At 43.5% G+C, this 27,869-nt stretch overlaps 1 protein-coding gene across 3 annotated transcripts in view; it reads right to left on the bottom strand.

Annotated features, from left to right (window-relative positions):
- Positions 1 to 6,537: 6,537 nt before the first annotated feature.
- Positions 6,538 to 27,869, bottom strand: part of Abcc2 (ATP binding cassette subfamily C member 2) — a 79,324-nt gene continuing 57,992 nt past the window's right edge. For 2 of the 3 annotated variants that reach the window (XR_013106760.1, XR_013106755.1), the window contains 14 exons: positions 27,510 to 27,636; positions 27,132 to 27,267; positions 25,880 to 26,099; positions 25,574 to 25,728; positions 23,194 to 23,349; positions 20,301 to 20,500; positions 18,948 to 19,074; positions 17,104 to 17,205; positions 16,791 to 16,934; positions 15,335 to 15,493; positions 13,288 to 13,454; positions 10,712 to 10,906; positions 8,363 to 10,022; positions 6,538 to 8,312 (listed from right to left, as the gene is read on the bottom strand). Coding sequence is in view for 1 of the 3 variants with exons in the window: in XM_034511876.2 (XP_034367767.1) it covers positions 9,893 to 10,022; positions 10,712 to 10,906; positions 13,288 to 13,454; positions 15,335 to 15,493; positions 16,791 to 16,934; positions 17,104 to 17,205; positions 18,948 to 19,074; positions 20,301 to 20,500; positions 23,194 to 23,349; positions 25,574 to 25,728; positions 25,880 to 26,099; positions 27,132 to 27,267; positions 27,510 to 27,636 (2,018 nt within the window). In the remaining 2 variants the exon portion in view is untranslated. Of the gene's footprint in view, positions 10,023 to 10,711; positions 10,907 to 13,287; positions 13,455 to 15,334; positions 15,494 to 16,790; positions 16,935 to 17,103; positions 17,206 to 18,947; positions 19,075 to 20,300; positions 20,501 to 23,193; positions 23,350 to 25,573; positions 25,729 to 25,879; positions 26,100 to 27,131; positions 27,268 to 27,509; positions 27,637 to 27,869 lie in introns of all 3 variants that reach the window. The other variant, XM_034511876.2, reaches the window with a different exon arrangement.

Below are 27,869 nucleotides of genomic sequence, written 5' to 3'. Positions count from 1 at the left end.
CAAGAAAAGCAGCTGATGACTAAATAGCAAAACCATGCAGGCTTCATTAAAAGGCATCGCCTGGTTTGGAGGGAATAGCCTGGAAGATGAGCGGATCAAAGGCAGGAGAAGCAGTTGCCAGGGATATGAAGTCTTAGGCCAAAGACTGTGAATAGGAAAGAGAAATATCCTATAAAGAATATGAAATTGAAATAAGGGAGTCGTTTAGAAAGTGTATACATTTTGTGTCAATACGGAATGCTTGTAGGCCTCTGTTACCTCAGACCACATCTGCAGGATCAGCAGGGACACGTCACCATCACTGGGAAGGTGTGGGTGAGGCTGGCCCCAGGACACTGAACACTAACCTAACAAGTCCCCGGGGAATTTGTGCGTGCAGTGAAGGTTGAGGCCTGTCTGTCTTAGTTAGGGTTTCTATTGCTGGGATGAAACACTACACCCAAAACAACTTGGGAGGAAAAGGTTTATTGGGCTTACATATCCTGAGTTACCATTGAGAGAAACCAAGGCAAGAACTCAAACCCAGCAGAACCTAGGCGGAACTGATGCAGAGTCCGTGGAAGGGTGCTGCTCGCTTACTGACTTGCTCCTCGTGGCTTGCTTAGCCCTTTTTTGTTACAGGACGTTTTGCTTTTTGTTTGTTTGTGAGTGTTTGCTTTTTGAGTCAGGATCTCTTCTACATAGCCCTGGCTGTCCTGTAACTTTACTATATAGACTATGCTGACTTCAAACTCACAGAGACCCACCTGCCTATGCCTCCTGAGTGCTGGGATTAGAAGCTCACTGGAACTTTACTGACTGCCAGAGATGCAGAAGTTAGAGGCTGCAGCTGCCCACACACTAGGAGAAGGCACCGAGGAAAGCTTCCACACCCCGTGCCTTCCTTCCCCCAAGCTTTCTCCGTCTGGCTCAAGTAGCTCTTTGTTTATTGTCTCGAGTGCCACATCACTAGAGCAGGCACAGGTGTGAGGAACCTACGTCTAGAAAATGGAGATTTGGGGTCTCCCTTCCTCTGAAGATTATGATGAGAAGCCCATGAGAAGATGTCTTCACACACAGGCAACAAACAGGAAGTACATGGTTCCAGAGGAGGGCTGCACTTTCTGTTCCAGGCTGGGACTCTCTGGTCATGTGGTTTCCAGGACCAGGAATTGGCCATAAGAACACATCCAAGATATGTACTTGATTTGAAGCCCTGTGTTCTCCACAACTCATGTGTGCAGGGGCTTAAGCTCTTCTCTGTAGCCAATAGCAGCACCTCTAACCAACAGACTCACACTGGCCCCAACTCCCGTGTGCTGGGATTAAGAACATACACAATACCTGACTCAAAGCTTTGGCAAAGTACTTGGTTGCCTGTGCCTCGTTTCTTAATGAGATGTCCTTTTATTTTATTTTATTTTATTTTTATTTTATTTTATTGATTTTTTTGAGATAGAGTCTCACAACACAGCTCTGGCTATCCTGGAACTCACTATGTAGACCAGGCTGGCCTCAAACTCACAGACATCTGCCTACTGGGATTAAAGGCATGTGCTACCAACACCCAGCCTAAGAGATATTCTTAAGGGAGAGAGAACCAGATACGATGCTTTCCTGGTGTAGTTGTGACCTGGTGGCAGGAGGGAGAAAGTAAAAAGAACACCCTGGCTAGTGGTATCTGGAAATACTGGGAACAGACAGGCTGGGAGGACTTTGCATCCGACCAGGGGAGTCTGAAGACTCATGCAGACCACGTCAACAGAACTACACCTGTTTACCCACATGCCCAAGTGTCTCTGGTACACCCAAGAGGCATCAGGCCCCAAGCATTTCCCATCGCAGCTGCCCCTTATACACAGGATGACAGGCTTAATCCACCATTGCTAAAATTATGACTGGCCAATGCCTTTACTTCAGCTGAGAGCAGGACATGATTAAGTCCAAACAGGATCAAGCTGAGTAACATTTGTTGCATTTCAGTTGGAAAAGCTTACGTCTGATTCAACTTGACCTGACTACAGCGGACTTGAGTCACATCACCAGAGGTGAATCTGACAATCTGCTTGGTTCAATATCTGCAGTTTCCCAGCATGCCACACATAGACGAGCCCTTCTAAATGTTTTGCCTAACTTAAGCAATGGATTCTTTTCTTGTTGGTGAATGTTGAGAACACTCGATATTTCCTGAATAAGTTATTCAGAAATATTATTTGTGAGTACCAGTCACAACCCCCACAAGGGCGGTAGGTATAGCTTTACATTCCAACGTGTGTGTGTGCAGGGCCTCCCATAAGCACTCTTCCATTGAACCCTTAAAGCTCTTTCTGTCTGTCCCCTGCTTCTTGTAGAAGCTTTAGAATGCCTTGGTCTAGCTGCTGCCACAGGGTAAGACTTCTATTCGTAAATCCCCTCAGACTACTCCCTATGGAATTCTGGGTCTGTCTGATACAGCACCTTGGAGGTAATTCTCACACACCAGGGCCAAATGTTCTGGAGCAGGTGTTACAACCAAGTTTTAGTGGTAAGTATGATACTTCAAATCCCAAGCACAGCAGGATTGGATGAGATACAAAAAGTAAGTGCTCTTTGGAAATCTTGTCAATTTCATCGGAGCCAATGGAGCTTGCCATTCTTAGTGGCCTCTAGACCCCCAACCAAAATCATGACCAAATTAATTAAAGCAAGCCTTTTTTTTTTTTTTTTTTTTTTTTTTTTTTTTGTATTCACGTATATAGGATGCCTCCCCTAAGGTGTGTAATGGGAGATATTTAGAATATGACACTCGGTCCCTTGTTCCTGGGCAGCCACCATGTTTCCACTGCTCCTTGGCTCTGACCAGAACTCTGGCTAACTAGAAATGCCTGCCCTGGTACCCACGAGTCATCAGCATAGTGGATGGCTCTGCCAATCTACCATTCTGCTTCCACAAAGCTCGGCTGAACCCCAGACAATATCTGCATCTACCAGGTAGAAATGAGACTCTTAAAGCTTAATGATTATCTAAAGGATTTATATATTTAGAAATGCTCAATCTACAAGATGCCCACACAATTAGAGGTGTTACCCAATATCTAACCTTTTGATTAGAAGTTGCTACCCAGGACAGCTTTCGACCCATCCGTGGTTCTCCATGGCTGCGCCCTCTCTCCTTTTCTCTTCCCCTTCCTCTCCTCCCAACTCCTGTCTACCTTTCATATTGCTCAATCACCAAGCTTTATTGCAAATGTAGCAGGGAAAATATCCTGCTACGAAGGTGGGGTTCAAGAGATCAGTTTTGAATGTGGGAAAGATAAGGAATTTTTAATATATGTTTTAATTAGGGTTCCCATTGCTGTGAAAAGACACCACAACCAAGACAAACTCTTATAAAGGCAAACATTTAATTGGGGCTGGCTCAGAAGTTCAGAGGTTCAGTCCATTATCATCATGGTGGGAAGCATGGCAGCATCCTGGCAGGCCTGGTGGTGGAAGAGCTAAGAGTTCTATATCTTGATTTGAAGGCTGCTAGAAGAAGACTGGCTTCCAGGCAGTTAGTAGGAAGGTCTTGCAAAGCCCACCCCCACAGTGACACACTTCCTCCAACAAGGCCACACCTCCTAAAAGTACCACTCCCTATGGGCCAAGCATATTCAAACCATCACAATATATAAATATAACTTTTTCCTATTTTTATTTCATGTGCATTGGTGTGTTGTCTACATGTATGTGTATGAGGGTATTGGATCCTCTGGAATTAGAGTTACAGACAGTTGTGAGCTGCCACATGGGTGCTAGGAATTGAACCACGGGTCCTCTGAAGAGCAGCCAGTACTCTTAACCACAGAGCCATCTTTCCAGCCCCAAGATAAGGGTTTAAAAGCATAGGGGTAGGTAGTCTCCAACTGGGGGATTTGGCAAGCAAATAGGAAGTTTTACAGAAGCAGAAAATAACAAGGCAGTCATAACAAGGTGGTCCTAACAACAGGTAGTTATAGTAACCTTTTGAAACAAAGGTAAGAGTTTGCAAGGTGGCCATAACTTTTTTAAACAAAGGCATGATTGCCACTTCCTGGAACTAGGCAACACAAAACTATTTGTTGTTGAGATTTCAGATGGGGCAAACATAGCCCAATCCTTGAAAAGCAGATTTAGTCACAACACAGAAATAAACCTAGTTTGTCTCTGCTATAAAATGGCATTCAACCCTAAGAAGGAGGCAGAGTGGTTCATTACTTGCTGCCATTACAAATCACCATGAATTAAATATCAGAATTTCAAAATCAAGGACTTGTTCTTTCTGGAAGCTCCCGGAGATTGCATTCCCTTACCTGCTCTGACTCTGTCCTCAGCTTGTACCTCCTCCCCTAACTCCACAACCAATGCTGTAGTGTGTCTCAGCATCCATCTCCACTGTCACCATCTCAGCTCAGCAAAGGCTCCTCCACTGAGCCACACCCCTGCTGCCAGGCTCTGATTATGCGGGGCATCTGAATAACCCAGCATCTACCCTTTCCATTCCCAGTCCGTTAATCACAATAACAAAGTCCCTTTTGGTAGTGAAATGTGACCTGTTGTCAGGTTCTGTGTATTCAGTTGTGAACATAGCTATTATAAGAATATTTTTTGAGGTAAATTTCTGATAATGTAAATATAAGCCTGAAAAAACTTCTAAACAAAGATCTAGAGATTACATATTTAGGGAACAGAGGCCACAAAATCTGTTATGACTTAACTCTGCATTGCAACATAGAAGCAAAGATGGCTAATATAAAAATGAAGGAACAGAGCTGTGCTGGAGAAAAAAAGTTGAATATACCAGTTTGTTTTTAAAGATTAAAGGTTCAAATGAGCCTAAAGTAATTTTTATTTTCTTTTTAAAGTTCCACTTTTATGTTTATTTTTACCTAAAAGGGATAATACCTAGTGTATATTCTTTTATTTTTCCTTTTCTACCTCTTCCCTAATTTTTTTTCTCTATAAGAATTGAACTCCAGCTGGGCAGTGGTGGCACATGCCTTTAATTCCAGTACTTGGGGGGCAGAGGCAGGCAGATGTCTGTGAGTTCAAGGCCAGTCTGGTCTACAAATAGAGTTCCAGGACAGCCAGGAATGTTACACACAAAAAGAAATCTCAAAAAAAAAAATAGATAGATGATAGATAGATAGATGATAGATAGATAGACGATAGATAGTAGATAGATAGATGGTAGGTAGGTAGATAGATAGATGATAGAAGCACAACAGTTATTTATAGGAAGTAAAAAGAAAGGCTATGAAAATGGAATAATTCTTACATTTGATTCTTTGAAAAAATTTATAGTCTTTTTCTTGTGTCATTTTCAAATAATGTGAAAACTTTTTAAAAGTTCATTAATAGTCTCTATGGAAGACTACCTCACACTTAAAGTAGAATATAGTCTTTGTTAAGGAAATCTAAGCTACATAAGTTTAAATATCTGTTTGTACAATGTTTGCTAACTGTCCCATCAATGCCTGATTAGTGTGCAGTTGTGATTAAATATATTCTCATTCTTTTGCCTAAATAGAATGTATTTCTTCACATATTTCCAAAAGCTTGCACACAAAATAAGCTTAGAAAAATAAACAAACAAACAAAAAGCAAAAATCCTTACATCGGGCTGGTCCTCTGCTGCTGCTGTTTGCCAAGAAGAATCGGTGTGGTTACTTTGTTTTCACCTTTGCTTCCGAGGAAGCAGTATGGCTCATCTGATGTGGGAGTTTCTGAAGGACAACAAAGAATTGGTTCTATGACTGTCTGAAGGGCCATAGACAAAGTCAGTATTGCTGCTTGTCTGAACGGCTGTAGTGGCGACACTGCTGAGCGAGGCTGAAGGAATTAGAGCAGGCAGGGAGAAAGCTTTGCCTCCTCTAGGTCTTTCTGCAGCAGCTCCTAAGAGTAGAAACTCATAAGGGTAGGATGTGATGCAAACAAAAACTAGCCAACCAACCGACCAACCGACCAACCGACCAACAGACCGACCAACCAACCAACCAACCAACCAAACAAACAAACAAACAAAAAAACAAAAAGACAGGATTTATAAATCCCAGCCTCAACTTTACAGAGCAGAGGCAGGAAGGCTAGATTAGAAAGTGATAAGACAGTAGCTTAATAATGACCTAAGCATCTTTCCATAGTTACAGGACATTTGGAGAGATGTTGCACAGTTTGCTGGGATTTAGTTGACCTTGGAAGACAAGGGGGAACCATTCTCCATTTTATTTCCTCTTTAATATCACTGTAGGTCTCCCTGTAATATCACTGTATAGTTATTGAACAGCCAGTGGGCCAGTTGCACCAGCTTGGTATTTCTGACCAATTTACAATGTTTATATAAAGCCTGAGTAGAAACTGAACACTTTAAAATGAATCTTGATTAGTCATACCGATGCACAGAAGGGTCAACAAACACAGGAAGCGGCCAAAAGATCACCGGAGATGATGGTGGCATTTTGGAGGGGTTTCTAGTCCTCCGTACTTATCAAAACTGCCCCAGAAATTAATTTGCTGACTTAAGAATTTGTGAGGGGAAGATTAACTGACAACACAACAGAATTGAATGTTTATTTAAATAAAATAGTTTTTATTTATATTAAACGACTTTTAAAATGTTAGACATTTAATAGATACTACATAAATAGAACTGGCTGTGAATCTAAGTTCTCTACTGATAATAACACAAGGAGCAGCCTGGGCTGATTAGTTTCAGAACTAAATGGGGAGGTTGGTAGGGCTCTCCTCCTCCATCTTCGATGCTTTATTCTGGTGCACGGCTCGGGGTTGGGCAGTTACCGGTACTCAGCAGATGTAAACTGCTCCTTCGGTTTCCAGTGTTCCCCTTGGTTCAACAAATGTTGTATGTCCAGAAACGTGTTTTTAAAAGCACACTGGAGAATTGTGCGGATTTAGAATGTACTTGAGAGGAAAATAAGGATATATTTTTTTTTAAAGTATAGAACAAGAATGTTCTATTACTTAACTGATTATCCGGAAGTGAAAAAGAAACTGAGCTGAGGAAGAGGGATAAAGGATGCTCTGGTGGCGGAGAAAGGAAACAACAGAGATTGGGAGGGGGAGGGGAGCAAGCAAAAAGAACAAACCTGAGTATCAGAGCTAAAGGTACATCATAGTTCTGACCGAGCGTTAGAGGTACAGGACTGTATTAATCAATCCTCAAAAGTCACTCCCCTGCCACAAAAAAATGGGAGGTCCCTCATGCAAGGCATGCCAGGTTTAATTGTTCTTTCTGAGTACATAGGACAATGGTATTTTTACAACAGATAGACTGTTAGATTTATGTCTACTAATTTGCAGTTATAGGAACTTAGGTTTTAAGTAAGTTGGTAACATTTCAAAAGCTAGCTTTGAAAACTAGCCACTAATCGTCAACTATTTACAATGTATCCAATCTTCGGAGTCAGGGAGGGGAAGGTCTTCCTTTAGCCAACAGTTTGATACCTACCCAAGCTTGTTGATCACCATTCATGTGCTGGAAACCGGAACACTGTTACCTAATCTGGACAGCTTTTAGAGAGCAGGGAGAGTTATGATTTGAACAATGGATGCAGCTATACCCTTAGCCATAATGTTAGCCATACCCTTCCTCTGAGAACCTCACTAAATATGAAATGCTGGATAGAGTCAAGTCTTCATAATGGAGGGTTAAATCCTCAAATGGAAGAATACAACCATCCTCCAGCAAATCCAAACAAGGGCTGTAAGGTTGGGGCAAAGGCAGGCAGGTTTCCAAACCCCAAAAGCTTAAGTCTACCTCTGTCAATAATATAGGACACCAGTTAAGAGATAAAACCAAAATAAACCCACACAGACTCCTCTGATAACCCTGAGTCTTGTGAAAAGCTACTTTTGAAATGCAGGTAAATGAGGAACATAGAATTCAGGCGTCAACAACAGCCTCAAAAACCCGTGCCCAGCACCACCTTACACAACAGCCACAAAAACCCGTGCCCAGCGCCACCTTACACAACAGCCACAAAAACCCGTACCCAGCGCCACCTTACACAACAGCCACAAAAACCCGTGCCCAGCGCCACCTTACACAACAGCCACAAAAACCCATGCCCACCGCCACCTTACACAACAGCCACAAAAACCCATGCCCACCACCACCTTACTATTTAATTGAGGACTCTCCCCGAGACTTGTAAATCACAAACCAGGTCTTATCTGGTTGTGCCCCGAAGCTGCCTGAACCCCCTGGTTTGGACTCTTAGTGTAAAATTTAGTCCCAAGAGGCCTGGATAGCATAGCAGGTAGCTGGCAGAAGCCTTCAAATTTTCTCTTAGAAAGAGTCTGGGTTTAACTTCGACCTCAAAGAATAGTCTCAGATCAAATTGTAAAGTAAATAAAAAGCTCTTACCTCAAAGAATAGTCTCAGATCAAATTGTAAAGTAAATAAAAAGCTCTTAGCAAAAGTTGAGACAACAGACAAAGAAATATGACACCATAAATAATACAATACGGGGGCTGGAGAAATGGCACCAAGGTTAAGAACACTTGCTGCTCTTGCAGAGGGCTCAAGTTCAATCCCAGTACCCACAAGGTGGCTCACAACTGTCTGTAACTCCAGTTCCAGGGGCATCTAAAGCCGTCTTCTGACTTCTGATGCACATGGTACACATATATGCATGCAGGTAAAACATCCATTCAACAAAATAAATAAATCTTTTAAAATTAAAACTAATTAAATTATTAAAATTAAAAATTAAAAAAATAAGTCAAGTAAAAATTGGTATTTAAAAGGCAATAGATGAGAAAGAATCCAGATGCTGAAACTATGAGATGCAAGATGTTAAAAACTGTAATAAACTCAAATGTACCAGAAACACACAAAAAGATACTGAGCCTCCACAGAAGCTGGGGACATACAGCGAAGCCAAAATAAGATCTTAGTTATTATATTCACTGTTTAAACCAGAGCTGCTCAGAATGTACATGTAAACATTACACACACCCTTTCCAAACTGTAGACACAAACGCAGCATCCCAGGATGTGCATAGCACTGATGTTGGTAACAGAGGAGAAACCCAATGCTCGATCCCCTCTGTCAGTAGGGAAAGTATGATCTGCTTGCACAATGCTGTGCTACTGAAGAACAGCCAGAGAGAGTGAGCACAGCCCGCCATGCGCATGATGTAGACGGACTGCAACTGTATTGTTAACAACGGTGTAGCCACGGGAGACAAGCTGCACGAGTTCATTTACAAAGGCAGTAAACACTGAAACAACAGGCAAAAGAATTACGACATTTAGGAATAGCGGTCATTTCTGGGAACAGAGCGAGGGTAGCAAGAAACTATGATCAAGGCGGGGCAATGAGAGGCTTCTTTTCTGAGGTGTGTATGTAAGTGTTTGTGCGTGGGGGACGTTTTAAAGCCTTTGGCTCTGTCCATCTAGTGGTTTTGTTGTTGTTTTGTTTTGTTGAGACAGCGTCTCTTTCTGACCTGGAATTTTCTAAGCAGGCTAGCTCTGCCGGCTGACCGGCTAGTGAGCCCTAGGACCTGACTACCTCTGGCTCCCCAGCACTCAGACTATTATTATCTGCAACTATGCCCATTCTTAAAAAAACAATACCAAGGGCTTCTGGGAATCAAACTGGATCCTCATGCTTTCAAGGCAAGCACCCTAAGAAGCGAGCTATCTCCCCAGCTCAGTTGTGAATTTTCTAAGGTATCTGATACTATCTATTTAAATATTTATTTATGATACTCTTTTAAAAGTGTATATTTTTACAGAGTAGCTGAGACCAGAGATTGCTTGAGCCTTAGAGCTTGGGGCTAACCTGAGCAACAACAACAAAATATGTATCTCTGCCCCTGCGACATAGTCACAAAAACCAAAGTAAAAAAAAAAAATGTTCTTATAGTCCACTAGCCACAGGACCAGCTGCTAGAGCTCTGTGTTGTTCACATTTTCAATGCCAGCTTCCTTGGCCATCAGATAGAAGGGGCCGGTGTTGGACAGCAGTTCCTCAGGACTGCCGTACTCAACAATGTTGCCACTGTCTAGGACCATTATCCTGAAACAAAAGAGGAAAGAAACGCTTCAGAAAGTCGTGTGTGCCACGGCTTACCATTTGTAAGAACCAGGACTAAGTTGTAGTCGATAAATCACCAACAATGAGTGAGCCTCAGCAGAGAACGGGGTCGGGGCTGGGGGGTGGGGGAACAGCGATGGCTCTGTGTCTCTCAGGTGACAATCACTGAACCTCAGCAGTGAGAACTAGCCGTCGGGGTAGGCTCTATGTCTAACACTCAGCAAGGAGCCAATGCAGGAGGATACCCGTGTTTGCTACAAAGTACTTGTTGTTTAAGGATGCTTGGAATAAGACCAGGCTCTTTCCTCTCCAAACAGTGGTGCTAAGGTAGGAACGGTTGAGGCTGTGGTAGCTGGGACGTCCATGTCCACCTCTGTCATCTGTGTAAGACTGACTAGGCTTCCACCTTCCCCTCGTCCATCACTACAGTTTCTTATTTTATCCTTGGCCCCACTAGCTTTTATTAGCTTGATGTACAATTTTGGCAAAATGTATTAAAACTGTAAGGCCTCAGGGTTCCAGATGACATCCTTAAGCCTCCTGCTGTGAAGCGCCTCTGGGTTTCTAGCCGCCTCTGTGACTGCTGCTCTGGGTTAGGTCTGCCCCCTCACTGGTCACTGTGTGGTGCGCACACAGCCTGTGGGCAGTGGTGATGGCCCTCACACACTCACTTGTCACTGTCCATGATAGTGTGCAGCCTGTGGGCGATGGTGATGACCGTGCATTGGGAGAATTCGTTTCGGATGGTCGTCTGAATGAGACTATCTGTCTCTAGATCCACTGCAGCCGTGGCTTCGTCCAGAATCAGGATTTTGGATTTTTGAAGCACAGCCCTGCCCAGGCATAGGAGCTGCCTCTGCCCTATGCTGTGGTCAACAGAAGAAGCCACATATAAGTCCCAAAGACCAGGGGGGAAGCTGTAGCTTGGGGTCAGTTTCATGATTTGGTCCAGTCCAGATTTCCAAAACTACTAAAAAAAAAACTTCCTGTGGTCACCATTATAGGCAATGTTTTCCAAACTTCCTCAGTAAGAAGACTTATCGGGGATACTTGATTTAAAAAGTTTGTTTCTGGGTCTCCTTTTATATGGATTGGGAAACAGCCTAGAGTTATGCATTTTTAATAAGGACTCTGGATACTTTCCTGTTAAAGCAAGTTTGGAAGACATTGGCCCAGAAACAGTGCTTTGTGTTTGGCAACGGTGATGGCGGCGATTGCCAATAACATGAGCATACTACAGCAGTGTCTGCCCTGACACTGCTGACATAGGGTGGCACTTCCTAAGGATGCCCCAGTGCCATTTCTTTGTGGCCTTAGCAAATGCATTCATTATTTTAATGTGCAATTCTAGTCCCAGGCTAATTATCTGTTCAAGGCTTTCTGCCTTGATTAGAGACAAAGCTATCTAATGCGCCTGATGTCTTGGTGTGAGATGCAATGTATGTGGAATTCAAATATACTTGCAAAATGCAAATAGCTTTAATTTGGTAAAAGCAGATAATGAAAGCTGGACCTCTTGCTTACATAAAGGAGCTTTGGGAAATGATGTGGAGGGAAAATTTGGGAATTTGCTGATTACTCTTCCCCTGCTGTGGTCATTAGGGATTGTAATAAACGGTAGTTAGACTAACGTCCTGTAATTCCTCTGTAAGAACATTTCTGCAGGAGATAGGAAACCAAGCAAAATGAACCTCCAGTGTTTGTTTGCAGTGTAAGATCAGGCATGCTGAGAATCATGAACTTAGCTGGTACCAAAGTTCCGCCTGGGTCAACTGTACTTTCCGATAACAGGTACTACCTCGGCTTTCCACTGCTCCCTGGTGCTCACCCACCCATCAGTTACCATAGATATTTTCATCTGTTTTGTTCCTCCTCTGATACATGTAAGTTCTAATTCCCTAAACCAAGTCTGAAACGCAGATCTGAAGTAAAGACACTGGTAAGAGAGTAAAGTATCCCTAGGCACGGACAAGACGGGAGATGTCACTGTCACATCCTAACATAATGTCCCCATGTCCCCCCTGCAGTATTAACAGCACGGCCATTTATCCTACAAGCCTGTCTCTCCCACTATGTTCTATGTGCTTGGAAATCTAGGGTTGGATCTGTGTTGTTTGCCTCCAGTGCCTGGCACATAGTAGGTATTAATACATATTTACTGGCTGCATATTTGAGTGGTCTTTATATGGGGCCAAACAGCTATTTAAGCCTTGCTGCCTCCTGTATCTGTTGAGAGAGAAAGCAAGACAGATGACATTCACTACCAAGTCATGCAAGTGTCCCCCAGGTGAAGTCAGCTTGGTCCTGGGTTCAGTTGGTTTTGAGGGACAGTCTGGATACTGAAACTTAAGTTCTCTGGGTGAGTCCCTTAGTCTAGTTACGGACCAGGGATTTAAGCAGGCTTCTTGGGTTGCAGTGTGCACACAAGTTACCTGGGAACCTTGCTAAAATGTAGGTTCAGATTAGAAGTCGTATGATCTGGGATTCTGGGTTCCTATGAAGCTTCTAAATTGACCCAGAGCTTCCAGACCATTGTCTGATCTACTGACTTTCCACTTCCTGTGCTTTAGCTGCTGCTGGTCTCTGTCCAGCCTTCTACTGCTGAGGTACCTGGGTCAGCAGCAAGAACTGTCCATGAGCTTTCTCTAAGGGCTCTGCTTCTGGTATGTGAAGGGGAAGCCTAAACTCTCACAGGGAGAATGCCAGAACTATGCATTAATAACTGTACAGTGAAGACAGCAAGTAAAGTGTCAGGATATAAAAATATATATATTTTAAGGTAAAAACTATAAACTCAAAGAGTCATTGTTATCAATTTAAGGTGCAATGCCCAAGGGCTTTTCAGGCAGTAAATCTCATCCATGTCCCTTTAGATTGGTGGTTCTCAAACTGAGATGCCTTTTATAGCCTGAGGGAATCTTCATGTCCCCATGTCTATCCAGTCTGTACTTCATAACGAATAGATTAGGTTGGACCAGGGATCTGGTTGTTGCTATTGAGACTCTGTGATTCTCCACTACAGTGACATTTGAAGGCTCATGTGACATCATGCCACACAAAGGGCACATTTCATAACAAAGGTTTTCAAGTGTTCCTATGAATTTTGACATCTCTTTTATCATATGTTTACCCATTAGGAATTTGACCTACACAGTATGAATCGCACAATGCCAGACAGTATCTAATACCAGAACACAAGGAACAGTTCCCTCACATCCTCCCACGGCCCCCGGAAGAAGTAGCTTACCTCAGGTTGTCACCACCTTCTGTCACTTCATGAAGCAACCCAAGTTGCAGGCCAGCCACAAAGGATTTGAGATGAGCCAATTCCAGGGCCTTCCAAATCTCCTCATCTGAGTATTTGTTGAAAGGGTCAAGATTCATTCTCAGATTCCCAGAGAACAAAACAGGGTCCTGCGAGTCAGAGAATGGGGAGCCATCAGGGCTTATACCAGCAAAGGGCTTAGTCATTCTTTGTAGCCAGAAGAACGTGGGTAGGAGTGGTCTGGCATGAACTCTGGGTGGGAAGCTGGTTCATGATGGAGCTTTTAGAGGCCCCTGAAGGCCTGGAGTATCTGCAACTGAAAAACTAAGCCGGGTGGGGGTGGGGCGGTCCTTGGTTTGCACCTGCTTCGTCCTGTTCTATCTGTAGACAACCAGATTTGCTGCCGAATCTCTTTAGAAGATGAAAAGACCATCCTTTCCTGAAACAAAACCTCCTGGCTTAGGACAAGGGAGACCAAGAGAGGTAGGAAAAGATCATATAGAAGCCGGGCAGTGGTGGCGAATGCCTTTAATCCCAGCACTTGGGAGGCAGAGGCAGAGGCAGGCGGATTTCTGAGTTCGAGGCCAGCCTGGTCTACAGAGTGAGTTCCAGGACAGCCAGGGCTACACAGAGAAACCCTGTCTCGAAAAATCACTCCCCTGCCCCCCCCCCAAAAGATCATATAGGCATCTGAGAAGCACTTGCATTTTGAAAAGGCCACAGAAAAGAATGTACTAAACTAAGAAAACACGGGGGGAGGGGGGAAGGTGCTGGGGGGAGGTCTGAAGAGATGTTTCATTGCACAAGCGTGAGGCTCTGAGTTTGAGTCCCCGGCATCCAGTAGAAAGTTGAGCCTATGTGCTCACACTGGGAGGGAGAGAGAAGCAGAGACTAGAAGTTGTCTGGAGTTACTGACTACTGGCCTAACCAAAACGAAAACAAGAGACCAAAGACAAAAATCCTCCAGAGGTGGCTTGTGGTTAAAGCACTTGCTACTGACTGCTTGCAGAGGATCCAGATTCAGTTCCCAGCACCCACACGGCAGCCTACAACTCTCCCTAACACCTGATCTTAACGCCTGGCCTCTGTGAGAACCAGGTCTAAATGTAGCAGCACACTTAGATACACACAGGCATAACACTCATAACAAAATAAAACATCTTAAAACAACAACAACAACAAAAATCCTAAAACAGAGAACTACGGATTCCTGAGACTTTGTCTCAGTGAAGTAGAGGGGAGAGTGACAGAGAGGGCATCTGATGACACACTGTACTAAGCAACGTCAAACCCTCCACAGGCACCTGGCCACAGTGCAGAGGGAGCAATGGTTCTACAACCCCTGTGAGTGGAGAGGCCTCGGCGGCAATCCTTACTCTCCTTACTCGGTAGGGTCTATAGAGCAAGCCAAAGGGAGGGCTTTCTTGCTGATACAATGAATGTTCCGCTTGCTGGCAAAAACCCGCAGCAAATTCCCTCCTCTATCTTTTAGCCACATCAAATGAGGAGTATAAAGCTTAATGGCTTCAAGCTTCGGCAGCAAAATTGCTACTGCTAATTACAAAGGTCTCCGCAAACCCTGATGGGCTAACAGAAACGCCAAGTAATCATCTGCTCTACCTGACTGCTGTCGCGTTGCTGCCACCTACTGGTCGCTTTTAGCAGCCGCAGGTCAGATGCAAGATACAGAACTTGTAGTGGAGAAACAGAATCTCTGAGAATTAGTCTGGAATTGTGGTGTGAAGATGAATCTTGACAGTCAGCTTTTGGGAGAGAGTACCTATATTTGGTGCTTGGAGAGTGCAGATGAAATATGACCATCTGTCTTACACATACGCTGCTATGCCTTACCATCAAGAACTATGCCCCTTCTCAGAGAGCCAAAATAATCCCTCCTCCTGTAAGTTGCTTCTTGTCAGGTATAAGGACAAGAAAACTAAGTAATACAACTGCCAGAGTTGTATTTGTAATTGAATGCATGTCAATGTTTCCCCGCTGCGTGTTCTCATGTAAGTCCTCAAGAACTAACCTGGGGAATGATGGTCAGTCTCCCTCGAAGGTCGTGCAGCCCAATGGAAGCAATATCTATCCCATCAATGATGATCTGGCCCCCTGCAGACTCTAAGATTCTGAAGAGGCAGTTTGTGAGGGATGATTTCCCAGCTCCAGTCCTGCCCACCACACCGACCTGCGAATATAGTTCATTTACATTGACTTCAACATGCAATTCTTAGAGAAAAACATTTTTTAGCCTGCATATTTACAATCACACATGATAAAAAAAAAGAACCCCATACCAAATACATAAAATGGCATTTAGTTTTGATGATAGAAAAAAATTGCCCAGATATCAGGAAAAAAATGGCTCTCCCATACTCTGCCTCAGTTGTGTGCTGAAGACTGTGACCGATGGAAATAGACAAACCCTCTCCGAGGTTGTTGTCACAGTCAATCTTGACAGTTATAGCTTATTCCTTTTTTAAAGGTTTTTATTTAAAAAGTAGAGAGAAGGGACCTTTGGGGTGACTCTGTAGGGATTGGCATTCGCTGCTGAGCCAGATGCCCCGAGTTCAACCCCTGGCACCCGCACGGTGGGACATGCACACTCACAATGTAAACAAAAATGTCATAATTTAGTTTGTATTACTTCTCTTGTCTTTTGAGATTATAACTACACTTCTCCGTCCTTTCTCTCCTCCAAACCTCACCTACCCCCTTCCCTACTCTCTCTCAAATTCATCACCTTTCTCATTAACTGTTGCTACGTGCATACATGTAATGTACATATTCATATGAATACACATACATACACGCCTAAGTATAAGCGGCGTGGTCTGTGTAACTTCGCTTCAATGTTTCCAGGGCTGAGCATCTGCTGTGCTCCTCCTTGGGGCTGACATCTCTCCATTCCCAGCATTCCCTGGCAGCCTGCAGTTCTAAACTATGGAGCACTTCAATCTTGATCTGTGCATCTCCTTGCTCAGAAGCCATGCTAATCTTCCCATGATGCTCTAGTTTGAGTAGATGAGCTTCAGAAGGGCCAGCTGGGCAGTTTGTTTTCTATTTTAGTAGAGAGAAGGAAAGCCCCCTTGCCTAGGTTACTTGCTTGATGGATAGGTTTGCTACATTAGACCTGTAAGAGGCTACGCAGCTTCAAAGACCAGGAGAAACACTAGATTATCTCCTGCTTAGGGTCAGCCAGCTACACACCATTCTCAACAGTTCTTCATCCAGGTCTGAGGCTTCCTCATTTCTTTCCTGAGTTCTTTCTTCCCCACACTTTAAATCCCCACAGGAAACCTGCCAGTGGGCTGCCACGGAGGCAGGATCCAGCCCTCCTCGTGGATTCCTCACGTGTTCCCACAGTACAGGAAGAGTCCTAATCCTCTCCCTGCACCCAAACGATGAAGACCCGGAGCCTTCCTTCTGTGCCCGACTATTCTCTGATCCCCAGTCCTCACAGCAGAGTTGTCTTCGCCACCCACCTTCTCGGCGCTCTTGATGTTACAAGTGATCCCTTTCAGTACCAGATCCAGCTCGGGCCGGTACCGCACTTGATAGTTGATGAACTGGATCTCACCTTTTCTGGGCCAATCTGCCGGAGGCCTCTTGTCAGTCACCCACGGGGCCTAGCAAGGGAAAAGGATGAGAAGTGCTGGACATGGTAGCAGCTCAGCCAACAACTGCCGTGGGACTCATGGCATTTGACAGAACAAGACTTGAAAACTGTTCTTTAAAGCTGAAGATGCCCTCTCGTGAGCATGTCATGGACCTCCTCCCAATCTCAATAAATCTCACCTCATTATCCACATTTATATATTCATTTATTCGCTCGACAGCCACAATGTTGGTCTCTGCTTCTGACGTCATCCTCACTAGCCAGTTCAGGGTTTGTGTGATCTATAGAAGAAAAAAAACATCAAGCATACACACCCATAACACATACACACACACACACACACACACACACACACACACACACACACCCTCAGGTTTCAGAAACCACCTCAATTAGTTATATCACAAGGTTAACTGAGCAGTTACTTTATATCCAAGGGCTGTGGTGGTATAAAAAAGATAATTTTTTTTTAAATTCTTATTTTCTTAGCATAGAAATAAGACCCGTACACTGACTGGCTGGGTAACAACTGAGTACTTAAGCTATGTGGTGCTTATATGAAGGGCACTATGAACTTTGAATAGTTCAGGGGTAAAGCTAGGGCTGAAGAGGCTGGCTCTTGGTGAACTGGTCTCTTGCCTGCAAACCTAGTGCTATTTGTGAAATTGTATATGGTACTCTAAAAATGGGGGTGTGCTATGAAAAGATTCGGGGAATAAATAGACTTTCAGAAAAGCTGCCTTCTCTCTCTGGTCTCAATTCCTTTCAGCCATCAAGGTTGGGAATCCATATGGACCCTTGTCCTCCCTGACACACACAACTCTAGATGTCTCCCTGTCACTACACAGATGTATTTAACCACTAATAAAAAATTTGTCATGGTGCAGGCCGGTCTGCAATACTGGGATTACTCGGATGGGATTACTTTTTCAAGAAGACATTGAGAGTTTGCGCATATCACAGGAGGTTTGCGGAGTGAATGACAGCTGAGAGAGAAAGCCACACAACCCAGGCCAGGACATGAAGACTGACAGTGACAAATTTGTGTAGGATGGATCATGTATAGTTGTTGATACTTGAATATTTAATTTTGGTTCAATCTAACAGTGTGCTACTCTGCCTTGACTGTTCTGGGGGATAAAAAAAAAAAAGTGGCAAAAAGAACCAAGTGACTCTGGACAGCAACTCTTTTGAGGTGCCCTCTCATAAGCCTCCTTGGGCCTCGTTTATCTCTTTTTTGTTTGTTTTTTGTTTTCTGAGACAGGGTTTCTCTGTGTAGCTCTGGCTGTCCTAGAACTCACTCTGTAGACCAGGCTGGCCTCAAACCCACAGAGATCCGCCTGCCTCTGCCTCCTGAGTGCTGAGATTAAAGGTGTGCACCACTGCCTGCTGAGCCTCACTCATTTCTAATAAAGACAGTGCTGTTTAAAGCACATCTGTGACCATGCAAACCTCCAGAACAGTAGTTGAAAGAGCTGCATGGTGAAATGGCCTAATGTTCAAAGTCGCTAACGTGGTGCTAGCACAGCCTCAGACTCTGGGCTGTGACACGTCAGCATTTATCCCCAGTGTGCTGGGCTGCCACAGTGAGATTTGTTATATGTTTCTGTCAGAGTCCTTAAGATAATTTTGTTTGAACTTGTTCTGTGATATAAGAAAAGCAAACTCAGGAGTTGTTTGTCCAAAGGATTTTCTGATTACTCCTGTATTCTGGAGAATAAATGTGTAATCTCTGTTGTCTTGAACCAATGAAGGAAACAAAATGATTAAGAAACCATTAACATATAAACGTTGTCTTTTCAAGTCACTAGGACAGTAAGAGCTGTGCCTGCTTTGCTAGATGGTACTGTGTCTACTTAAACAAGCTAAGCAGAGTGTTCTTGGTGAAGATAAGGAGCCAGGGTTTGAACTGGTCTTCTTAGCCCTTCTGGATCAGAAGAGTAAAAGCCATGCGCTCCTCAGTACACTTCAGACTCAGTTTTAAGTTAATTGACTTAGCCAGACTTTCAGTCCTCAGACTCACATTGAGGGCGTTGGACAGAACAAAGCCCACAGTGTCTCCGGTTAAGGAATTTTTGTAAATAACCAGAAGCAAGGCTGAACAGAAGATAATCAAGTTTCCAACCAGCTCCAGACGGATCGCAAGCCACCTGTACAGAAGCAGAGGGCGGGGGAAGGGGGTCATTAGTCTCTACTCTCTTCTCTGGACCAGGAACTTGCGGGCTTGTAAAACATTCTTAGAGGTGTGAGTTGGTACACTGTGCTCTTAGAAGCTACTTCATTTTGGTTTAGGAATACTCAAAATTTTAATAATCCATTAAATTGATTTTTGAAGGAAATAAATAGCATTTTAAAAGTTCTAGAAGAGTCTCCTAAACTAAAGGAATCCTACAATGCATATTTCCCGAAGTCCCAAGTTATAAAAATTACACAGGGCAAGTGCTCAAAATATAACATACAAATCCATCTAAACTATTCTTAGTCCTTTTGGACCAAGATCTGATTCAAGGCCACCTGTGAGTTAAGCACCTGCATTCCCTTTCTCTTTTTCTTTCTTTGAGACAGGGTCTCATTGTGCAGCCTTTGGCTGGCCTGGAGCTCTGCTGGGCTTTAATAGGCAAGTACCACCAGCCAGGCAAGCATCTGCATTTGAAATGAGCGGCGATTTCTTTTGATCTGCATAAGGAAGCAATGGCCTCTGGAAGGATCCTCCCGTAGAGCTAAGGAGACTTCAGTACATCACTGCCTTCTTATTTCTTTTGAAATGGATAAAAACTGGGAGTAGAAGCAAGTTAGGTGTGAGTTGATGGCAGGGGGATAAACTGGGATTTGTAGGGAGCTGAAGAATAATACATAGTTTAACATCAGTTGTAAAAAGCTTTCTGAAATAAAATATATTTAATTAAATTTGTACCAATAATTCTAGCAGGTATCACAATAAGGACCCAATGGGTTTACTCATGTGCTTTTTTCTTCTTGGAAAGTCTAAGTAAAACCTCTGACCTCTCCATGCTCCAAATAATACTGATCACCACTGGCCTGCTCTGAACATCGTTCAATTTACCCAGCAGTTGAACAGTACTTGAGTTTCCAAATACTCACAAATATCGTGTGACTTTTACCATAACTGCAAGACACGTTGAAAAAGGTAGACACTGATATTTCCTTAGAGAGGGCAAGGCAATTCACCAAGCTTGGTCAACACAGGCCTGGGATGCAGACTCAGTATTTTCTTCTTTCAACTTACATAGCATGACAGGCTATGTGTGTCTGTGTGGCCAGGATGAATTTTATACCACTGGCTATGCCTGCCCTCCCAAGCCAACTGTCAAACAGGTAGACATTCATTTAAGTAAATCCTTCAGGGGGGCCTCACCTGTTGGAGGTGATCCAGGAAAAGACACATTTCTGGTTGGTGTCAATCTGCTTCTCATTGCACGCTAGAAATCGCTGCTGGTGCTCAAAGGCGCGGATAACAGGCAGACCTGAGACAGTCTCACTAAAGTGAGAATAGATTGGAGATTTGGTGACAGAATCCAACCGTCTCAGCTGGCGGGAAGTAGCCACATAAAACACCTGAACATAAAAAACCAAGAGTCAATTAGTAACAGTCAGGAGGCATATACACTCCTCCTCCTCCTTCTCTTCTTTCTCCCCCTCTTCCTTCTCTCTTCTCCTCCTCCTCCCCATCCTCATCTTCCCTCCTCCCCCTGATCCTCTTCCATCCCCCTCTTCCCCCTCCCTCATCTTTCTTCTTCTGCCATGACTCAACATTGTCACTTGATGGCCGTGGCTCACATCTGTACAGGAAGGAGGCCTGAAATACTATGTCTGGCTAGAAAAATAATGAGGTAGAAGGAAGGGAACAGTAAAAAGACTGTAGCAGTGGGGAACAGAGGGAGGCAAAACTGAGGAGACTGAACTGCAGCCCTAGAGATTCAGTTTCTAAAGCCCAGGAGCTTTGTTATCAGGCCCAAGATTTTCACACATTATCCAAACAGCAGTTTCTGTACTGGTTAGAGAAATGGTTACCAAGAGGATTTTGTATGTGTGTATGTGTATGTATATGCATGTATACATATGTATATGTATATGTATGTGTATGTATATACATATACATACACATACACACATACATACATATGTATGTATATATATGTATATATATGTATATATGTATATATGCATATATGTATATATGTATATATGTATATATGTATATGTATATATGTATATATGTATATATGTATATATCATTATATATTATATATTATATATTATATTATATATTTATTATATATTATATATTTATTATATATTATATATTATATATTATATATTATATATTATATATTATATATTATATATTATATATTATATATTATATATTTTATATATTATATATTATATATTATATATTATATATTATATATTATATATTATATATTATATTATATATTATATATTATATATATATGGACCGAGGGGGGTGTATAAAGTCAGAAAGAAGTGACTCAGTGCTTAAGAACACTGGTTGCTTTCGCAGAGGTCCTTGGTTCTGTTCCCAGCACCTACATGGTGGCTCACAGCCATCTGTAACTCTAGTCCTGTGGGTACCAGACATGTGCATGGTGCATGTGCATGCACTGCAGGCAAAACACTCATCCACAGAAAATAAAATAAATACATCTCTTAAAAATAGTTGAGAGTGAAGTGTGGTTAAAATGAAGATGACTAGAGCTGTGCCTCCATGGCATGCGGTAAGGATAAGTTCGGAAGATGTTCCAGCCTGCCAGCGGAACCTGCTGTAAGAGAATGGAGGCAAACTGTCCACAGATGAAGGCATGGTGGATAGGTTCACAGGTTACTGGAACCTGAAAGGATTTGATGAAGCATGAATGAAAACTGAGCCTTTGAGAGTCAGGGTGCAAAATATTATGACTCAGAGTCACCCCAAATAATCCTGCCTGCCTTATAGATGTGCTATGACTAGTTAAGAGGCTGTTCTGGACGTGGACATGTACCTGCTGTAAGAAATACCTGACCGCCGTTGAGAATAGACCACTCCAGACCACGCGGTTCTAAGGGGGAGAAGGTTTATTCAGGAGATGGGGCAAAGGTGGGGAGAGGACGGTGGAAAGAGAAGAGAGAAGAGGAGTAGAGGCCGGCCATGACCACGTGGAGAGAGAGGAAGGGGGGAGGGGACACACAGAGAGAGAGGGTGTAAGAGCCGGGAGTAAGAGAGTAAGAGAGCAAGAGAGCGAGGAGGGGGCAAGCAGCCCCTTTTATAGTGGATCGGCCTACCTGGCGGTTGCCAGGTAACTGTGGGGAGGAGCATACCTGGCTGTTGCCAGGTAACTGGGGAGGTGGAGTTTAGACGGAATACTAACACCTGCAGTATCACACATGGGCACAAGAGATACTATCTTACCAGGGGATACGAGGCAATGCGATCATATTGTGTACCCTGTGAACTGTAAGCGGAAATAAACCCTTTCCTATGCAACTTGTTTTGATCATGGTATTTCATCACAGCAATAGAACCCTAAGACAGGGAGCTCAGGGAACTGTGAAAATTTACCCCAAGTAATTCTCTCTCTCTCTCTCTCTCTCTCTCTCTCTCTCTCTCTCTCTCTCTCTCTCTCTCTCTCTCTCTCTCTCTCTCTCTGTCTCTCTTTGTCTCTCCATCCACTCTTTCCCTCCCCCTCCCTCCCTCTCTACCTTCTCTATCTCCCTCTTTCACCTTCCTTCTCCCTCTCAGTGCTAGGCAAATGCTCTGCCACCAGGCTATATATTCCTACCCCTCAAAATAGGAGAGATGGCTCAGTGGTTAAGAGCACTGGCTGCTCTTCCATAGGATCTGGGTTCAATTCCCAGCACCCGCATGGCAGTTCACAACTGTCTGTAATTCCAGTTCCAGAGGATCTGACACCCTCACACAGACATACATGGAGGCAGAACACCAATGAACATTAACAAACAAACAAACAAACAAACACTCCTCGTCACTTAACAACATCGTCAACAACAGCAAACGTTATCTTGAATTTGAACATGTTTCCTACCTAAGCTCTCTGGGGGAAGTTTAGAGTGATACATGCTGTGACCAACACACTGACTAATAATGACAGCTGAGCTTTGGATGATTCCCCTGCTTTCTTGGGGACATCAGAGCCACTGGAGAGGAGCTGCCACAGTAAACATAAAGGAAGCATCTCAAGGATTTCAGAGGCAGAGAGGGAAACCCAGCTTTTCTCCCCCAAACCTACCTGCACAGATATATAGAGAATGCCGAGGGGGATGATGATGATGGCGAAGACTGGGGTGGCCATGCAGATCATCACGAGAGTGCTGTCTATGGCGAGGAAACACAACAACCAGCTTCGAAAAGTCTGGGGGAGCATGTCATCCACATTAGAAATATCCTGGGGATACACATTAGGAGTGACAATGAGCCAGTGAACTTGTAAGACGTTGTTCATTTTCCTGATTCCAGCCTGGAATGCTGAAATTGTATTAATTCCTTAGGACTTTGCCATTTCATCTCAAGCTGTCCGTTTGTAATAGATCATATGGGTCACCCAAAATTAATCAAATTTCTGTGGTCTCCTTACTTTTCCAAATTCTTCCAAAGATATATGGCAACAATCTTCAGCTTTTCCAATAGACTTGGTGGATTTCTCACTCTCTCATTCATCAACTTCATTAAACCTACATTGCAAAATACTAGAGCCTTTCGGAGAAGCCCTCAGTTTACGGGTTCTCATTCTGTGAAGTACCAGTAGAGTCTGGTGCACCTTAGACAGCCAATATGCACTTATTTAAAAACTCTGGTCTACAAGCTTTGTCTCCCAGATTTACTTATATTCCATTTGTTTCTTCTGCCAAACAGAGTTTCAAAGGGAAAGAAAAAGGGGACTGAATGTATATCTCCCGGCTGCTCAGTGTCCCAACCAAGGAACCCAGAGGAGAAAGATGGCTTTAACTGCCATACTCTCTTTTGTTGAGTGAAATAAACTGAGAAAATTAACAGAATGGCAGATGGTTTGGAACATGCTCGGAAAGCCTATTTTATCTCATGGTTGCCCTTGCCTGGCTTTCCTAGAGGATTACATCATTCCTCTATATCAGTTGTACATGTGAACACTAAGACAAGCCCAGATGATTCTGGAATTTCCCACATTCAGCCAGGGGCACTAGTTCACAAGAGAGTTCTGCATTGGGTATTTCTGAGTCTGTGGACCTGCTCCACACTCAGCGTGCACATATGTTAGCCATGTTGAGGGCTGGCAGAAAAGCCAAGTCCTCACTAGCTACCAGTTCGATGAGATTATTTTGATCCTTACCAACCATAGATTCCTCACTTTTTTTCCCCTTCTATTCTCTCTTTTCTTAAGGACTCTGTCTTTGTTTCTTGAAGACCCCATACCAAACTTGCTCATATCCCCGAGTCACCTCTGCAACATAACTTGTTATATGATTTTGAATTTTCTTTTTCGGGTAGGACCAGTCAGCAAGTCTGACTGTAGTCTAAGTAGCTCACAGAAAGACCCCTGTGTCCATTCCCAGAAGACAGACCATCTATCTAATGACACTAGAAAGACTGTGGAGGCTGTAGAATTCTTCTGAGAAATTTTGTCATCCAAAAGTATGTGCTTCTTACTGACTAACTAGCAGATAGCCTCTTTAAGTGGTCTTCAGTAAGTTACCTGTCTACTTTCTAAGCAATTGCTGTGTCTTCAGATGCTGACTGTAGGCTATGATCCACCCACAGTGCAGGGCTATTTGTACATCTTATAAAATGCTTTTTCCCTTCCATAAGCAGAGAACTAAAACCTGTGCTGATGTCACACTTGACAATCATTCAGAATTGCCTGGTTTCTGCCTCTAATCCTGAAGCTTCCATTTCAGATGCACTTAGAGGAACCCATGAGTGGTTAGGTCTAGTTCATGGGAGGAGGCCATCTTCACATAGAATAGTACCAGGCTCATTGAAGACACTCAGCTCACTGTGGGAAAGGAATACCCCAGTGCCCACGGTCCCAGGATCTGTGCAGATAGAAGCACTGTTTGGGATCCTCTTACCAGATAGATGTCCCAATCCAAAATTCAGACCTAACTTACTGGTTCTTAAAGCATTGGAAGTTTTAAGAATGGAGATACATCAAGGAAATAGTCAGCCTACGATCCCTCCTATTAGCCGTCCCGGGCAGTGGTCTCTTTTCTGGAGCATCCTCCCCTCCCCCTGCTCTATTGCACCCTCCTCACGGCTACCATGATCACTGTTTCTCTTACTTCAGTGATTTAGTATCCTTTTATGATATTCCCCATCCTTGCCATCCGGTTGGAGCTTGCTCTTTTTCTGTCATTTCTTTGTATTCAGAACACCTCTGCACTTGCCATTGCTGTTTTTAACCATATCGTAAGTTTTGTTTTGTTTTAATTTTCTCCTTTACTAGATAATAAGCTTCTGAAAGGCCTGAGGTGTCCACCCCTGAGATTCTTGAGACTTCACAGGAAGTATCCCAGAAATACTTGGATGCTGAGTGGACAAAGAGTCCTAACTGCAGAGTTGGTTTGGGTGAGGGCTCTCTCCACAATTAGAAAGATCCCCAGTATCTAAGCACCCCAATGTGTTGAGATACGTACACCAGCAAATCTGTTCACAATCCGGCCTGTGGGAGTTGTGTCAAAAAAACTCATGGGTGCTCGAAGGATGTTGGTTAGCAGCTGCCCATGCAAAGTTTTGGATGCATTTCTGAAAGCATACATACTCCGTAGAGTGGAAATAAGAAGAAATACACCTAGAAACAGAGTCAGTATTGTTAATACCATGCACACAGACTCTGAAGATCTATGCCTGAGACACAGTAGCAAATGCTTTCCTGAGTCATAGGAAATGTATAGGGTCCAGACACATCTCATAAAGATGTCTATCATAGCCATTAGACATACCTTGTGCTATTCCCAGAGCTCCAAAGACCCCGATTCTCATGTCCCTCTGAGAAGATGAATAGCTGGTCTCATTCAGGTTTTCGGAGTCACTGGTCCAAGCACTCAGCCAGAGGTTAGAGCCAATAAACGAAACATTATATAACACATAGAAGAAGATGACGAAGAGTATGGACCACCATCCTACTGCTCGAAGATATTTCAGGTAGATGGAGAACTTTACCTGCAAAGACCCCATTCAACACAATCCCTGAGGGCTTTGGGTCAGGAATTAAAGAAAACGAACCATTGTGCTGGCTAGTTATTTGTCAACTTGACAAAGAGTTACGAAGAGGGCACCTCAGTTGAGAGAGTGCCCCCACCAGATTAGCTTGCAGATAACCTGTGCTGTATTTTTTTGATTGATGATTGATATGGGAGGTCTCAGGTCACTGTGGGTGGTGCTACTGCCTGGATGCTGTAGGGAAGCAGGCTGAGCAAAGCCACAAGCTAGTAAGCAGCATCCTCCATAGCTTCTGCTTGAATTCCTGCCTCTGGTTCCTGCCTCTGGTTCCTGCCCTGCCTGAGTTCCTCCCTGGACTTCCCTCAGCAATGGACTGTGATCTGGAAGTGTACGATAAAACAAGTCCTTTCCTCCCCAAGTTGCTTTTGGTCATGGTGTTTTGGCTAACTAAGTCAAGGAGCGATGTCCCCTGGAAAAGTTGTAGCAAAACTTAATAGCCTGTGATCACCATTTCTACACTTGGCCAGGATATGTTGATACTAAGTACTGTGCAAGGTAAATAGCCATTATTAATAAGCACTTAACTGTGATGAAAAACACATAGAAGAGGGTATCAAAGGCCAGCATTTATTAAGAGACTGTGCTTTTAAGTTTCTTTAATTTGCATTGTGTGCTCTGGCTCTGACGTTAGTATTTGCCAGCTCCTAGAAGTGTACTTCAGAGAAGTGTCCCTGTTCTCCACACATCAGAATAGAATCAAACATCCATCCTTTATAAAGACATGATTTTCTAGGAAGTCTCTGTCTCTGCTTTCATCTAAACAATGCATTTGAATGCCTACAAATGGATAGAGGTCATTGTTCCAGTAGATCTGGGGCTAAGTTTCAACTAGTTTCTAAGGTTTTTTGTTTTTTGTTTTTTTTTTTTTTTTTCCAGATTCCAAGCCTCCTTATATCACCTGGATCAGTGCCGGGTGTATGTGCGTGAGCGTGCATGTGTGTGTGTCTGTCTGTCTCTGTGTGTGTGTGTTACCTTCCCAGTTTCCATATGTTCCTTCTTAATTAGTTTTTGGCCGTCCACTACTTCCTCCTTCTTATTCAAGGCATTCACATTTTTAATTTTCAAGGAGTTTTTGAGGGACTTCCCACGCCTGCTGCTGGACCTAGAGCTGAGGTAGAGAAGGGAAAACACCCTTGAGCATGTGGACACTTGTCTTGTACAAGCAGGTGTCACCACCTCTCCACTGTGCTGGTTAACTGCCACAGCCCTATCCTCACCACCACCCAAGGAAACAAAGGCAGTGCTGACTCTCCATGACATCTCTTTCCTCAGGAAAAGTCCACATAGAAAAAGAAAGATCAAGTAGAATTGAGGAAGCAGTAAGAGTTGCCAGCTGAACTCACGAGCTACCTGCGGCTCAGTGTTCGGCGAAGGCTATTTTCTCTTCTCATGGTCAAGGAAGCTGCCTCCTCAGGGATTTCCTCCACAGTTGGCATCAGCCCACAGTCATCGTCCTCTTCCTCACTGTCATTATTGACTAAGGAGACAGACATGTTAGGAGTTAGGGAATAACACAGGACTCATAAAACTATGAGAAAGGGGAGAAAAGCCTCCTCATATATTGTTCATCAAGGGATTAATGAATTACTAACCCGGGATAATTGCCTGAGAACTGGCCTTCATGGTACCAGAAAGGCACCATGCAAACTTCCAAGGGAGAAAAGCAACCAATAGTCCTATCCAGCTGTGCCGAGTAAGAAACACAGCAGT

This window comes from Arvicanthis niloticus, chromosome 1 (genome assembly GCF_011762505.2).
Source record: "Arvicanthis niloticus isolate mArvNil1 chromosome 1, mArvNil1.pat.X, whole genome shotgun sequence".
Classification (NCBI taxonomy): domain Eukaryota; kingdom Metazoa; phylum Chordata; class Mammalia; order Rodentia; family Muridae; genus Arvicanthis; species Arvicanthis niloticus.
This window is presented reverse-complemented; position numbering and strand designations above follow the sequence as displayed.